This window comes from Chiroxiphia lanceolata, chromosome 2 (genome assembly GCF_009829145.1).
Source record: "Chiroxiphia lanceolata isolate bChiLan1 chromosome 2, bChiLan1.pri, whole genome shotgun sequence".
Classification (NCBI taxonomy): domain Eukaryota; kingdom Metazoa; phylum Chordata; class Aves; order Passeriformes; family Pipridae; genus Chiroxiphia; species Chiroxiphia lanceolata.
Genome location: NC_045638.1, coordinates 8692188 through 8708439, shown reverse-complemented (window position 1 = coordinate 8708439; position 16252 = coordinate 8692188). Strand labels below are relative to the sequence as shown.

Genomic DNA, 16252 nt, shown 5'->3' with positions numbered 1-16252 from the left:
AAGAATCACTATTAAACATGTTACAAGTGATGCTTGAAGATGTACTACTCATGACTTGTGTTACAGACCTAAAGAAGACCACTGCTTTAAAAAATTCCCACTTGAACACTTCAATGATGTTTATGCTAATAGTAGACAGCAAATGAATAAAGAAACACAAATTTCAAACTCCAAAACTGGAGAAAGAAACGTTTCTTCAACTAACTGAGCAAGTCAACTCAAAGCCAGCAAGTAACTATCACTAGTTCTCTCTATTCCAACATACAGCCAGAGTATGTAAATAAAATTTTGGACTCTTGACTCCTGACATAGAAAGCCAAAAAACAGAGTGCTTTATATTTACTTAACACTTTTCTTCATAGAAGTCAAACAGGAATATTGATGCTGGATTAGATGAAAGAAGTATTTGAAAGGTTCTGAATATTTTGTTTGAATGTTAAATACTAGTTCTTGTACATTATATTCATTAGTATTCAGTCAAGACTCAGTGCTAGATATACCTGTCTCTCCTGCCCAAATTCAGCATAAAGGAATGTCTTGTATCAGTTTGTGTGATTGTTTTACTTATGATTGTTGAGACATGTTAGTGTCATATTGATACATCTCTATCAGATTTGAACCTACCTCATATTTCTATGGAACCCTACAAATATAGGTCCCACTCCCTCTTCCAAGGTGTGGAAAAAAAAGAGGGAGAATTTTGTGACCTGTAAATAAAGACTGAGAATAAAATGAAGCATGCATTAACACACACCTGCTTGAGACACTTTTCCTTCCTCGGTGATGTTTTTTATCTCTTCCAGGCCAGGTTCAGCTGAAGAAGCTCCTGGTTTCCCACAGGGCCTGTACCCTTCTCAGTAAACTCAGTATTGGCACGCACCTCTGGAGTGTTTATTCCAGGTGTTACTGCAGTTCAGTGTCAGTCACCAAGGGCTGTAATTCCACTGTATCATCCACCTCCATCTAACAGCAGAAACGTGAGGTGCACATGGGCATGCACAGGTGTGAAGAACAAATGAGGGACAACGGTTTTCTCTTCCCCTTCTTCACTTTTTTCATATGACTCTTGTGGTTTCTCTACCTTTGCTCGTCTTTGATCCATACTTTACCCTCACTTTTCCCTCTACTTTACAATGACCCAGAAAACATTTTGGTACCTAAAAAGCTTTTTACTCATGCTTCTGTAGTTCCTTCTTCTCAAAAGCTTTGAGAAAATAAGGAGCCGATTATCTAGAAGCTTCCCTGGAGATGTATCTGCTCACTACAACAGCTAAGGAGAGCTAAAGAGACATTTTTGAAACATATATTAAAACAATAGGGAAAAGGGAAGACAGTAGAGGACTGGTGCTGCATGCAAATCTATGTAAGATGACTTCTTCAAAAGCTTTATCTAAGTGGTCACTATTAGAGTGATTGATTAGGGTAACAGTGCTGGCACAGGCACATGCTAGGAGGTAACTTAAATCAACTACTTTAAACAGAAAACTACACCAGTGTTACTTCAAACTGGGTATGGGCACATAAAAACACATACAAGAATAAAATTCAAAAGGAAAATATCACAGTGCCCCAGGTTACATCTGGATTAATTTTATGCAACAGGCAGTTGAATATTACTGGTTCAATCCAAGAAAAAGTGTAAAGTTTTGTTCAAAATAAACTATTAATGTATAATTTGTCTTCTATGAAGTTAGGCTTGAAAAATTAATTGTGTAATTTCACCTCAAGATGTCCTGCAGTCCATGAATTCTGAAGTCTTTTCTATCATGTCTGGAAGAGTTCTTTCTAAAAATCCAGCATCTTCAATGCTGCTTTCAAACATTGCAAGAAACACTCAAGAAACTATTTAATAAGCAATGACCAATTGGCTATTGATGAGGAATAACTACATTCCAATTTAAAAATTTCTGAAAACACACATATAAATTTTATAACAACAAAGTCTTATTATCTATCAGCAGTAGATTGTCAACACAATTGACACACATGCTCACCAACAGAACAGTAATCCCTTTCATGTAGAATAAAATGATCAAATTTTTTAATCTGTACTGTCTCCATCATTTCAAGGATACTAAAATAAACATTAATAACACTCACTGTATTACATCAGAGTTTCTTTGAATGTTTTTTCCATTTACTTCTCTTTTTTGTAGGATTTTCTGAAGTTTATTGAGTTGCTTTTTCAAGGGTTATTTTCATCTAACAGTTATCGGTAATTCAAACCTTCATCTCAGAGATACAATTGTATCTCTTGTTTCAAGCAGATTTCTAGTGAACTTCTTGAGGGTGTTCAGCAGATACTGTTACTTCTATGATACAATATATCTAACAGACTAAACACTGTCAGATTCACAAGATACATTCAACCTGAACAAAGTCATACCTACTTTAAATCCTGTGATACATTCAGTTATTATAAACTCGTTCAAGACAGTTCTTGGGCATGTCTTGTGAAGACCTGGAGTAACCTCATGGGAACTCTAAAGGCATCCAACAGTTCCCACAGAACAGTCCCCTCTCCTCTCCACAAACTCATTTATTACCTCAGGATTCAAATAAAATTCCTAACTTTCAAAGCTGTCCAAATACATAACCCATTATCATATGGATCACCTTTCCTACAAGAAAGCCCTTGAAGTTCTGCAGGGTGTCCAAAGAAGGACAGTGAGGCTGGTGAAGGGTGTGGAGCACATGTCCTGTGAGGAGCAGCTGAGGAAGCTGGGGTTGTTCAGCCTGGAGAAAAAGCAGCTCAGGGGAGACCTTATGGCTCTCTACAACTACCTGAAAGGAGGCTGTAGCCAGGTGGGGGTCAGTCTCTTCTCCCAGGTAACAAGTACCAGGATGAGAGGAAACAGCCTCAGGTTGTGCCAGAGAAGGTTTAAATTGGATATTGGGGTAAATTTCTTCACTGAAACAGTTGTCAAGCAGTGGAACAGGCAGCCCATGGAAGTGGTGGAGTGTTGGTTTAATGGCTGGGCTTGATGATCTTAAAGGTCTTTTCCAAACTAAACAATTCTATGATTCTACATGCTCCATTTCCAATACTGACCTGTAATAATAGCAGTATGTTCATCTCCACATGATATAAGTACAGGCTTGTCATTTTTGAACCAGAACTTGCTAGGAACATCTTCTGCAAATTTGCTTCTCCCAAATGTGAAAACAGCACCTGATTCTAAAACACAAAAATATAATGTCAATTTTAGTGAAAGCAAATTTTGCCTCATATATTTTGAAATAGCTACGTTCTATCAAATTAACTGAACACTTTATTTTCCTGTATTTCTCTTCTTTCTTCTCTCAGCCTTCAAAACATGGGTTGGTACAACAGTTGTTTCACCTGAACATGAGGAAGAACCTCTTAACTGTGAGGGTGACAGAGCACTGGGACAGGTTGCCCAAAGAGGCTGTGGAGTCTCCATCTGCCTGGACACAATCCTGTGTAACCTCTTCCAGGTGACCCTGCTTTAGCAAGTGGGGTGGACTAAATGATCTCCAGAAGTTCCTTCCAACACCAGCCATTCTGTGATTCTGTGATAAGACCACAATCAAAGAAACTCTAACAAAACCACCTAAAATAAAGTCCAGGCAGCTCTTCTGCTCTTGTAATCTGTCTGGTTTTCTTAATTCTTCCCACTTTCAAAAGCGTCAGCAATGTTGTTTCAAAATACAGAATGTTAACTATTCATTCAGCTTTTGGTTAAGCATGTGGCTTGACACAGAAAATACTAATTCTACATAATAATGAATGGACTTACAAGCTAAATAATTTGCCAAAAGCCACACAGAAAACGTGGCAAAGGACAGGTAGACCTACTATTTTAAAATGTCAAAGCCTGTAAATTTTTTGTTAACATGTAACAAATGTTAACAAATACACATAGTAACAGTAGACTGCTTCTGAAAATTACATGGAGACATCTTAATGGAATAAATTTCAATGAAAACAACCTCATCAATAACATACACCGCAGCTCTAGAACCCAGTTTAAGTTCTCTCTTAAACTGTAAATTTCATATCATTTAGAAGTAATTATTTTGTGCAAAAGTTTCCCCTATTTCCAAAGACGTTATATAATGGATCAGATGCAGCAGATACGTATAAATTGTATTTATTACCTCACTTGCTCAACAAGCTTTGTGCAAGCAAACTCAAAATTTTTAAAAAAGAGTTGAGTTATTCTTTATTTTATCTAGACACACCTACAACCACAGACATACTAAAAGTCATCTGAAAACTCTGGTTTATGTTTTAATCTCCAGCCAGACAGCCATGCAGCACATCTGAACATTTGGCATTTGTGCCATAGAGCTCTGTGGTTCATTTCTTTTCTCTTCAGCAGGGTTAACATGAAAACATAAGTATATTCTTCATCACTGCATACAAAAAGCTGTCAAACTTACAAACGTCCTCTGTATTTTGTTCATTTCATAACTAAGCCACAGCATTTCAAAACTGGACACAACTACTGTGTCCTCATTAAAATACAGGGCTCCTCATTAAAATAGAGGCATCGAGGTCCTGGAGTCGGTCCAGTGGAGGGTAACAAGGATGACTGGGGGACATAAGGATCTCTCTTATAATGACAGACTGAGGGATTTGGACCTGTTCAGCCTCGAGAAGAGACAACCGAGAGGGGACCTCATCAATGTTTATAAATAGCTAAATGGGGGGGGTGTCAGAGGATGGACCAGGCTCTGCTCAGTGGTGCCCAGCAACAGGACAAGAGGCAACAGGCAGAAACTGATGTCCAGGAAGTTCCATGTGAATAGGAGGAAGAACTGCTTTGCTGTGCAGTGACCAAGCACTGGAACAGGTTGCCCAGAGAGGGTGTGGAGTCTCCCTCATTGGAAATATTCCAGAACCGTCTGGACGCAATCCTGTGCCACGTGCTCTGGGATGACCCCGGTGGAGCAGGGGGTTTGCAGCAGATGACCTGCTGTGGTCTCTCCCAGCCCGACCTATTCTGTGATGTGCTGTGAAGCCATCCGCTTGGAAACCGAACCCCATCAACTCGTAACAGTAAATACCACGGGAGATAAACGAGTCGCTTGCTGCCCCGGGCAACGAGCGAATGTTTGAACATCGCCTCGGGGCAAACCACGACACAGACTAATTATTAATTCTCGGTATTAACGGAGCCCCCCTGGTGCCCGGCGCTGCCCCCCTGCCCCCGCCGCGCCGATCTCTGACGGCAGCGGACGCGCCTCTCCCCACACGCCTGACGGCCCCGGCCCCGCCCGCCGCCCGCCGCCCGCAGCCGGGGCGAGCCGGGGCAGAGCGGCGGGGGCGGGCATGGACACGGGCGGCCGAGTCCCCCCAGCCGGGCCCCGCGGGACCGGCCGCACTCACCGGGCACGGGCAGCTCGTCCCCCGCGGCGGGCGCGGCCATGGCGGCCCGAGGAGGCCGGGCCGGGCGGGGCCGGCGGGGGCAGCGCCGCCTGGCGGCCGGAGGGGGGGCGGCACCGCGCCCTCAGAGCCCGCCCCGGAGCGGCCTGGGCCCGGAGCCGGCGCTGAGCAAGCGACGGAATCACAATCGATTAGGCTGGAAAAGCCCTCTGAGATCATCGAGTCCAGCCTGTGGCCGAACACCACCGTGTCAACCAGACCATGGCACTGAGTGACACGTCCAGTCTTTTATTAAACACCTCCGGGGACGGTGACTCCACCGCCTCCCTGGGCAGCCCGTTCCAATGTTTAATCACCCTGTATGTGGATAAATTCTCCCTAATGTCAAAACTAAACTCCCCTTGGCACAGCTTAACACTATCTCCTCCTGTCCTGTCACTGACTGCCTGGGAGAAAGAGGCTGAACCCCACCTGGCTACACCGTTCTTTCGGGGAATTGTAGTGATAGGACAGGAGGCAATGGCTTCAGACTGAAAGAGGGTTGGTTTAGATTGGATATATGGAAGAAATTTTTTACCATGAGGGTATTGAGGCACTGGAAAAAGTTGCTCAGAGAAGCTGTAGATGCCCCATCCCTGGAAGTGTTCAAGGCCAGGCAGGACCCTGAACCACCTGGTCTAGTGGAAGATGTTCCTGCCCACGGCAGGAGGGTGGAACTAGATGAGCTTTAACATCCCTTCCAACCTGAGTCATTTTGTGATTCAATTATAAGAATCACCCTCCTTGAAGGCCCCTTGCAAGTGTTAGCTCTATCAGAAGTTTGCTTTCTTGGCAGCACCCCTACATGCTGGACATCATTTATGTCCTCCTGCTTTGTAGTCTGACTGTGCCTGCAGCTCCCAAAGGAGCCATCTCTCGCTGGGGCTCTGTCTCGAGCTCCCTGCTTTGCCAGGCTCCTGGCTCAGCTGTTTGTTTGCTGAGTGATTGGTGAAGCTGCCCTGCCTCAGCTGGGGGAGCAGAACATAGCTCTGAAACTTTGTTTTGTCAACACTGTGATTCTGTGGTTCTAAAAGACAAATTTCCTCTGTTTGATGATCTCTTTCACCAGAATGTTTGTGTAAAGTCTTCTGAACAAGTGCACAAGATTCAATCACCCACCCAGTGATTCTGGGTAGGGCAGTTCCAGATCCCACTGAAAAAAATCCAGAGGCTTGTACACTTTTAACCATATTTCATGTGTAGTCCCAAACTCCCAGTGGAGCTTTTCCCTCCTACCAAAAAAATCTATGGTCATTTATGGAGTTCTATTTTCTTGCTATTCCCATGTATTTCTGATACACCAGGTCATCCCTTGCTGAAAGACAAAGGTCTTGTTTTCAGGATGATGTACTGCAACAGGGACTGCAGCAGGCAGCCTGGACAACCAATTTCAGGCTTGTTTTATGCAGAGTTTAATCAATAGAGTAGTTTGTGCATAAGATGATGTATCCATATAACTACACACAAAGAGGAGTGGCCACATTTTCAGAAGGAAAAAGAAAGTGCTTGATTTTTGCTCCTACATGAGGCAGGGATTTCATCTCTTTGAACCCAAATATCCTTCTGATGTTTTCTGCCCTAACTGCTTCTCCTAAGTCTGAAGGGAGGAGATATCCATCAAAAGCTGTTTAAAATAAAACTGAACAAACATTGTTCTACAAAGTGATGACTGAGATTGTAGTTACCAGATAGTGTGATTGCCAAGAATATAAATAGGTTATGAAACAATGAGCAAGATTCGTAGAAAGAAGGTGTCTGAAGCAGGGTTTTGGTTTCTGGGGCTGTGAGATCCTCTTTGAAGATCAGCATGTAGTTGGGAGAGATGGGAGCCACCTCACAAAGTTGGACAAATGTATCTCTGCTGGTAGGATGGCTGAGCTGGTAAGGAGGTCTTTGAACAAGGAATGATGGGTGAAGGACAGAAGTCTTCACTGGCCACCACTGCATGCAGGATAAGTGGGAAAGACTGTTTATGGAGTGGGCATTTGCTTTTGGGTTTGGATGACCACTGCATGTGGATGAAGCAGAAGCTGTGCTGACAGGAGTCCGGTAATGCCCTGTTGCCCCAAGTGTCCAAGCAGACATGTATTGCTGGAAGATGATCTTGCTGTGGGCACAGCGAGGTGCAGCAGGTTGGGAGCTACTCACTCTCAGAGGTACCCCAGCTGCTGCAGCCCCGCTCTCCAAAAGAAAAGCACCAAGGCCTGGCCCTTCCTCAGGGTGGGAGGTTGGGAAGAAAATGAGCTGTGGAAAGACACTGCCTTCCCAAGGTGTTTCCAAAAGGAAGCAGCATGGGCACTCTTGGTGTACTGCCCCGCAGCCACTGATGTATGAATGCTTTGCCTACCCTGACTGCTGCTTGCCCTCAAGAAAGGAGGTGTCAAGGGTCAGTCTCCTGCAAGCTCAGAGAGGAAGAAGGCCTTCTGTTCATTACATTAGATGACTATATGAACGTCATATTCCTTTCTGACCACAGGCATCCATAAAGCTTGGGTGGTCCCTTCCTCTTAGGAGTGGGATGCAACACTTGCTCACAGGAGCTGACAAGGAAATTGGTCCATGTGGTAACTGGATCGGGCAGTCCCTGTACAAGGATGTAGTGCTAGTTGTCCTAGTTATGTCCCCTCCCAAGATCTTGCCCACCCCCAACCTCCTAATGGGGGGGAAATTCAAGTAACAGCACTGATGCTGTGCCAGCACTGCTCAGCAGTAGCCAAAAAACTCTCTCTATTATCAACACAACACAGCAAAGCACAGCACTGTGAGGGCTGCTGTGGGGAAAATGAACTCCATCTCAGCCAGACTCAATACAAGGGGTGATCTGAAAAAGGAGCACTAGCACTATTCCCTCCCTGTTGGACTGTAAAATGAGACTGGAGGCCTTGGCACCTTGGCCACATTTCCTTTCTCTGCTGTTTTTTCTCCTGGGTGTCGCTAACAGAACATGTACAGCCTGCAGGGGCTGGGCTTGAAGGTCGTGGGAGTTATTTGAGGAGGAAAACCAGGAGGGAAACCATGGCCCAGCTTTCTTCTCTTTCTTCTATTTCATTTCCTTCTTATTAATTTCTGTTGGATTTTGCTTCTGCCTGACATTTCCCATGGTAACTGCTGCATTTTCCAGGCATCTCAGGGTTGGTTTGGCGTGAGGGGTCCTGAACAAATCCCTCGAGGAGCTATCACCCTGCACGACTTTTTCACAGCTGTCTCTCTTTCTGGGGAAGTCAGACCTTTTCTTCTGCATGTTTTAATTATATGTTCTTCACATTGCAATTTCAACATATCACTCTCTCTGACAGATACACCATCACCTTGATTTACACTAGTATACCTCCTCTTACACAGAGGAGGAAATGAGAAAGTAATGAGGAAATGAGAAAGTAATGGTCATATTTCAAAACCACCTACAGTGCAGGTGGCATAAAGTCTTGTCTGACAATTATATTTGAAAGTAGAAATTTAAATGAAATCCCTTTTGTATTTAGCAATTGACCAACTTCAGATTATATAGCAAGTAGTTTAGTATAAGGAGGTAAGCAGGCTGCAAAATTTCAGTTTCTGGGCCCCACTGAGGGCTGTTTAACTCTACCATAGCACAGCTGAAAACTTCATCCAAAAAAAACCCCCAGGAAAATGTACAATTTTAATGTAGCTGTTCTCCATTCTTGCCAGGGCCCTGAGGGCACAAATAAGCCTTTATGCCCTACCCAGGTCCACATCCTGGGATCCAGAACCCTCCTTTTGGCTCAGTGCAGGGCCATCAGTCCCTGCCTGGGCTGTGCTAGAGATGAGGAGCCCCCATGGACACAGTCCCATCCCTAGGGGAGCTGCCCTGCTAGTGCTGCATCCTGAAAGTCTTCCTTTGCATTTTTCTACTAGCATGTGCTCCTGTACAAATATTTAACAAACACAAAATAGCTATGAAATGGTATTGACACAGGTGTGATATGATGGGCAGAAGAGCACAAACTGCAAGTGGTGCAATGGGCTCTGTGAGAAATCTCTGTATCTGTAGGGTTTGACCAAGGAAGGGTTTCAGGGTCAGCCCCTACCTGGCCCATCCCTGTCTGGGACAGCCAGAGTGAAGACCTTGATTCTTGGCTTTCCCTCATTTGCACAGTAACACAGCTTGCTCTCTGCTTCATACTCCTTTCTTTCTCCCAACTTTGTGGGACTTTAAGTAAGTCTTAATACAAATGAAGATGCTGTTTAATGTGAGGAGCTTTGTCAGCATTGCAAAAGTAACAGGGACCAGGAAGCAGCTGCTGCGACAGTTCTGGTAAGCTTGTCCTTTGATTTTATCTGGTGTTCTGTGACATTTGGTCAGAAACCTGGAGACAAAACCAGCTGAATCCTGTGAAGGAGCGAGTGTTTCAGAGAAAGATGTTGCATTTTTTGCCCTGCATTTTTAGTGCCATTTTGCCCCTCAAGACAGCAAGCTCTGTGACTTTGGGAGACTGGAGAATTATCCCTTTTAGGGTTTGTGGAATACCATTAATACTTTCTGTGCGATTTAGCAGCAAGTTCAGGAAGGAATGTTTCTTCTCGAGGTCAGTGTACACTGTAGGTACTGTAACCAATAACTATGTGAATAAATAACTGGAAATTCTTCATTTAGACAATTATCATGGATGGTACGGGAGGAAATTCTCTCACTGAAGCTGCAAGCTGAATCTCTGCCTTGGTATATTTTTGTCTCTGTATACACTGGAGGCATGCAGGAAAAACATGATGTGATACAAGGTTCACAGTTAAGCAGGTAGACCTACCTCTGTGACCTGCCTTTGGGTTCTTTCCTCAACCACATAGTTGTGCCCGTCCCCTGTGACTTCAGAAAAGTACCTTTTTGACTGTGTTTTAGCAAGCTACTTCTTATGCTTATCACATCTCCAGAATCAGGTTAAAATTTTAGACTTGAAACTTAATTCCACATCTTCCTCTGTTTTTAGGTCAGAGTCAATAAGGATAACATTAACAGGTTATGTAACAAGTGATTAATGCTAGAAAACAACGTACAGGAGTTTCGTGTTCCCAGGAATCCTACTATGCAATAAGTACTTTTTATTCAGCCTTTCTCCATTGCGTTAGATGAAAAACAAATGCTTTCCAAGTCATGTTATTTGTTTGCTCCAATTTCAAAGAGGTCCTGAAGCCTGGGTGATAATCTATTTTATGAATTATTGATTTTCACTGCTGGCAATGGGTGGGAACTTCCTCTGGTTAGCAGAGATGATAGAAAAGCAAGTTTGGAGAACAACTGCAGTGAAGCTGGTTTTCCAAGGAAGTAATACAATTTGTTATGTTCCCCACATAATATTGTTTGGTGTTTTTAGGGGTTTTTAACATAACATAATGCTGACATGAGCTATCACCACTGGCTGTGAGCATTACTAGCTAAGCACATTGTAGTTGGTACTGCAGGATAACCTTGTATCTCTCAGTCTGTGCTGAGGCCAAAGTTACTGTTGTCCCTGCTCAGAAAGCAAGAAACTAAAACTGCTTGACCTTGCAATTTGCCTGTTACATTTTAACTTTGGTATACGCTTCTTCTCTGGAATTTATTTGTCCACTTCTACCTCTCTCTCAGAGGATATGGAAAGCAGGGAGGAGAACACATTTCTTGAAGGTCATGGCAATAAAACAGAATCATCATGGGAACATACATGGCAGGAGCAGAACTCTAGTCCATAGCCTATCAAACAGCATATGAGATCAGCTATGTCTTTACTTAGCCACATCTTGAAAATCCTCAAGGATGATATTTCCACTCTGGGTAACCAGTTTTAGTGCTCTACTGTCTACCAGCGCAGAAATTAGTGGTGAATATTTCTCAGTCATGCCAAGTGTTGAAACAAGACCAATGAACAGAAATTCTTGCTTGGCAGATTGAGCTCAGACAATCTGTAAGTCACTGGAAGGAATCATAGGTTGCAATTAGAAATACAAGCAGCAACACCAAAGCTGCTCTGGAGACAATGCAGCAAAGGAGAGCAGGGTAACCAAGCAGCAAGCAATCACAGATTTCAAAATAGGACAAGTCTATTTTTGTTCCCCCAAACTGGATAGAACAACATATTCCTGTTCTGAAAAATAATAGTAATAAAGTCACTGATTTCCTTCAGAATATACACAATTAATTTAGAGCCAATTACTTGAATATCAGCTAAAAGCCTTGGTCTTCTAGACTGGATTTCAGTGGCTTATCTTAGTGGGCTCTTTTTCATGCTATAGTGGAAACTACCTGACCCAAGAATCCCCAGCCTTTCTTATAATGCCAGGTATATTCTATACTGCAGATTTGAACATTGAAGTACAGGATATAATTTTGCTAGATCTGTAAAACTCAATTCAAATTAAAAAAAAAAAGGGCACATCTGCATGCTTCCTAACTGATTATAAGTTGTTTGCCTCAGGTTGGAAGCAAGCATGGGGACAGAAGGATAACACTTATAACAAACATATAACTTTATTTTCCCAACTGTTGTAACACTATGTAGAGAGGTCTTTCTGTCTTTGAAATGTACATTATTTTAAATGGCACTGCCACAAATATTTATTACTTAAGTCACACACAGACTTTACATTGTATTTCACTTCAGAATCAATTTTCAGAGACACTCTTGGAAAATACACAGACAACATTACTCTAAAATTAGGAAAAAAGAAATCCACTTGTTTATCTGCATGGTATTAGAGAAAAGCCCAGCACTCCTGCAGTTTGGGGACCTGTGCAGAGACCAGATTCTGATGGTGCACACTGATGGGAATCTTCACAGTGTTTTCTGCTCAGCTTAGTGGTGGATCCTCTGGAAGTCTGTATAATGTCTGGAGCACATTGCCCTGATAAATAACAGCATATACTGAATTCCAGCAATATTAATCTACAGGGCACATGCATGGGATACTTCTTCATATATTCTCCATGTTTCTGCTTTTACATGTATTTCTTTTCACTGTGAAAAATCCTCTTAATAATGGCAGTGGTATAATGTGTATCTAATGTACTTTTAAGGTGTCCAGAAGGAAAATACACAGCATTTAGACATCTCAAGTTTAAGAAGGAATTCTACTGCTTTATTTGAAAATTCATGCAGCTTTTACTGTGATGTCAAACAGAGAGTACTAATGTGTGGTACCATTCCTTTAAGAGCTGCTCTCTTCCTCCAGTTTCAGTTGGAGTCTATGCCACAAAATTCTGCTGAAAAAACTTCCCCCCCCGATTTAACTAATATATGAACACAAAATCTTTAGAAATTATAACAGGCCTATCCACTGCCAAGAACTTTATTCATTGAAATTAACAGAAGAATGAACAGAAATCTTTTTCCCCCTGAATTTTCCTAGCTGTGGACTCCAGGGCTTGGCAATTGGCAGGTGCTGTCACTAAGCCCAGTCTCAATGGCGAGCTGTGGGGAAGCCTACTTGTAACACAAAAGTAATAACTGTACTCAATCCACTTATTTGCATTGTTTTGATCTCCATTCCATTAGATCAGCCTAAAAAATGCTGCCTTTAATTAAAAAGACATGTTTAGCTCACACTCATCCAAACCAAAAGTACAGTGCAGGCTGTGTAGTGTTAAGGAGGCTGTAAGTACAATGCCAGAGAAAGGGCTAAGCTGCCACTCTGCCTTATTAATCTTAATAAGGCCTGTGGAAACATGGGCTTGGATGTGACTTTCATTAAGATGCCTCATCTAAGCTAGAGGAAATTTGATCATGTAACTTCTCTGGGTGATTATCAGCGTCCAATTTCATGTGATTCAGAAGTTGTAAACCTGGCTGGAGACCAGAATACACAGAATAAACACACTGCACATGCCCCGAATATCTCCTGTGTGCTACAAGAAGGACTAGATCACATGGCTATTTTGTTGGGGATTTTTATCCTCTTCCCCAGCGTAATCGACAGATTTCATACACATTTATATAGAAATGCCACCATTTGTGACAGTGAGGATGGAATGTGGCAAGTGTCTACTCATCCACAAAGTACAAAGGAGGGAGGAGACTCACTAAGATCCATTTCTGTTATTCTGTCCCCCAAAAGGGTAGCTTTGTGGTCCACACATAAGCTGTTTCACCAAGTTCTGAATGGCTTTATTTGATAGCATGCAGTTGCCATGTGCATCTCAGAAGACAAAAGAAATTATATCTACTGTACAGTTTATAATACAATTTGAAACACTGTTACACTGGTGATTGATACAGCGCGTAGTGGCATGTTTTGTGTTTGTCTGACAGCAGGAGTTATTTTAGCTAATTAACACAGTCCATCAAGCTGATCCAGCTGGGACAAATGAGAGGGTTGGGAGAGACTTCAGGTGCTTGCTCACTGGCTTTAGCATGAGTGCAACTTAGCATTGATGACAAAAAGCGAGTATTTTTGCCCTTTTGACACAGGTATGGGCCACCAGCTCAAATGAATGTTCATCTGAAAGGTCAGGACCTCCTTACTCTACAGAACTACACAGGAGATGAGCTGAAGTATTTGCTGTGGATGGCCTCAGATTTGAAACAAAGGATAAAGTACAAAGGAGAGGTAAAATGCTTTAACTGTCATTTAGGTCACTTAGATGTTGAAATAAATATTGTTCTGAAGAGCATTGGGAATGAGCCATTCAACTGTCTTGTCCTAGATAAAATCTCCTGAGCTCTTAAATACTGTAAATCATGTCTACAAATCAAAGAGCTTTCCTGTAAAGTGTTCAGAGATATTCTTTAAATACTTCAGAGGACTTCATTCAGTGGAAAGGTTGAACAGCTTTGTGCAGCCAACTCCCTGTTGACAGCTAACCCCATCCATCCACACATGGTGCACACGCAGCACTAAATGTAGGAAATGGAAGACACTTCCCTGTATGGGATTAAATTAGTATCTGAGTTTTCCTTAATGTTAGCTCGAATTGAGTGCCAAAATGTAGTTGATTTTGCCCCTAGAATTACTTCTTTGTGTTTAACCTTTCCACTGCTAATAAATTTATTGAAGGGAGGGAGAACAAAGCTATGGTTGAAAAAACAACCTGTGCAACTTTTCTAATGCTGAATTAAAATGTGAAAGAATAAGTATTTCATACTTTAAGTGTATAATGACCATAAAATTGAAACGCCTTCAATTTTCATGTTTCAGTATTTGCCTTTGATGCAAGGAAAATCTTTGGCCATGATTTTTGAGAAGAGAAGTACAAGAACAAGATTATCTGCAGAAACAGGTAGGTCTGAGCAATAGCACAGTTGGATTTTGTATGAAACTGTATGCAGTGAGTATGTACTGAAAAACACTGCATAATTTTGTATTTAGCAATTTCTACTCAGGAGAAACCTAAACAATGGTATCTCATTGTCTTTCACCTCACATATTAAGGTCACAAGCACATTGTTTTGGTCACTGAAAATTTGCCAAATTATTCCAAAACACAACAGATCAGAAATAAAGTAACAGGCAGAAGGAAGCATTTCTGGTGCAAGCTCCTAGTTGTACTAGCAAGATGCACATTTCCTAACATCTGTTTCAGTAAGCACCACAAATTTAATTCTGTGCAAGCTCTAATAAATATTTCTGTAATATATTATGCATTACCATTGTCACATTTCAAAGCATGTGTTTAGGCTGGGAATCACAGTAATGTCTTGATATAAATTAGGGGAAAAATTTAATGTCATTACCTATAGGGGAAGACAACTTCATGGAGACTCCAGGGTATTAGCCTAATAAGATCAAGCACTGGAATATTATTCTTTTAGGATACAGTTCTGGAAACACTGAAACACACACGTATGATGTCTTTATTTATATGGTAGTTGTTCTGAAGTCAGTGGGACTGCTGAAATAAATCATTCATGTACTTACATGTTAGCAAGCAATAACTATGAACTGGTGATACATCAAGGAAGATTCTCACATTCAAGCTGACCCAGCATCCCTTGGACTGACTTCTCCCTAGTGAAGGGACAGGGAACCCATTGAGCATTCACATTTCTTTGCAAAATGTAAAGGCAAAGGTAAAAATAACGGAAGGAAGAAGCAGACATGGTAACTGCAAGCACTTCTGAATTTGCCTTTGTATTCTCTGCCACAGCAACTTGCTTGCTGATCATGCTCTTCAAGTAGACTTGTTGTTGCTTTCTGTTTTCTCCAGATAATCAGGTCTTATGAATGCGCATTCATTCTCTGTGAAGACCACCTACCTTTTAATTCCTGAGTTTTTAGTCCAGTTTCTAGCTGCCTGCCTTAACGGTACATGGGCAGGTAATGAATTCTCTGAATCTGTTTATCCTTCATTCTTCTGCATTCCAAGGGAAGTGCTACTTAGTCTTTGGCTTTTGAAGGCTTATGGGAGGGGGAAGCTCAGGAAAGTTCAAATGAATTAACTTAAGTATGGGAGTTAATGCACATAAATTCATCCAAGAGGGATTAAGCTTCAGTGAAATAAAACCAATTTATTTCTGAGTGAGAGCTTCCACAAGGGAGTTTAATGCAGTTTAACTTCTGTGCATTAACTTCACACCTTCGGTTAATTGGTCTTAAGTCTCTTAAGCCTAAGACTTTGCTTCAAAGGCAGACTCTGTCTATGAAAACTCTACACATTTCAGCTGTTTTTTTAACATAAATGACTTCTCCCTTGGAATTTCTAACTCAAAACAAACGTGGGGCCACATGTGTTCCTTTTAGCTAAATAAGCCAATTTAAAACCAATTTTCTAATGTCCTGTGAAAGTGGGCATTGAAATGGATTGGAGTGTTTATTTAGAAAATTATTGAGTTGTCTCAAATAGCACTTCCCATGAGTTACACCTTCAATATCTTGAAGGAGGTCACTTGTGGTTCTAGTGATGAGATTAATGTAAACAAACTTTGTAACTCT

The 16252-nt window shown here is 41.9% G+C and overlaps 2 protein-coding genes across 2 annotated transcripts in view; one reads left to right on the top strand and one right to left on the bottom strand.

Annotated features, from left to right (window-relative positions):
• The window catches only part of RPGR (retinitis pigmentosa GTPase regulator), a 53843-nt gene extending 48433 nt beyond the window's left edge, over positions 1–5410 (bottom strand). Inside the window, exons 1-2 of the mRNA XM_032678972.1 lie at positions 5357–5410; positions 3053–3178 (exon numbers count right to left, since the gene is read on the bottom strand). Coding sequence (XP_032534863.1) covers positions 3053–3178; positions 5357–5396 — 166 coding nt within the window. The 5' untranslated portion in view covers positions 5397–5410. The remainder of the gene's footprint in view (positions 1–3052; positions 3179–5356) is intronic.
• Positions 5395–16252, top strand: part of OTC (ornithine carbamoyltransferase) — a 34844-nt gene continuing 23986 nt past the window's right edge. The window contains exons 1-3 of the mRNA XM_032677970.1: positions 5395–5624; positions 13792–13930; positions 14519–14600. Coding sequence (XP_032533861.1) covers positions 5395–5624; positions 13792–13930; positions 14519–14600 — 451 coding nt within the window. The remainder of the gene's footprint in view (positions 5625–13791; positions 13931–14518; positions 14601–16252) is intronic.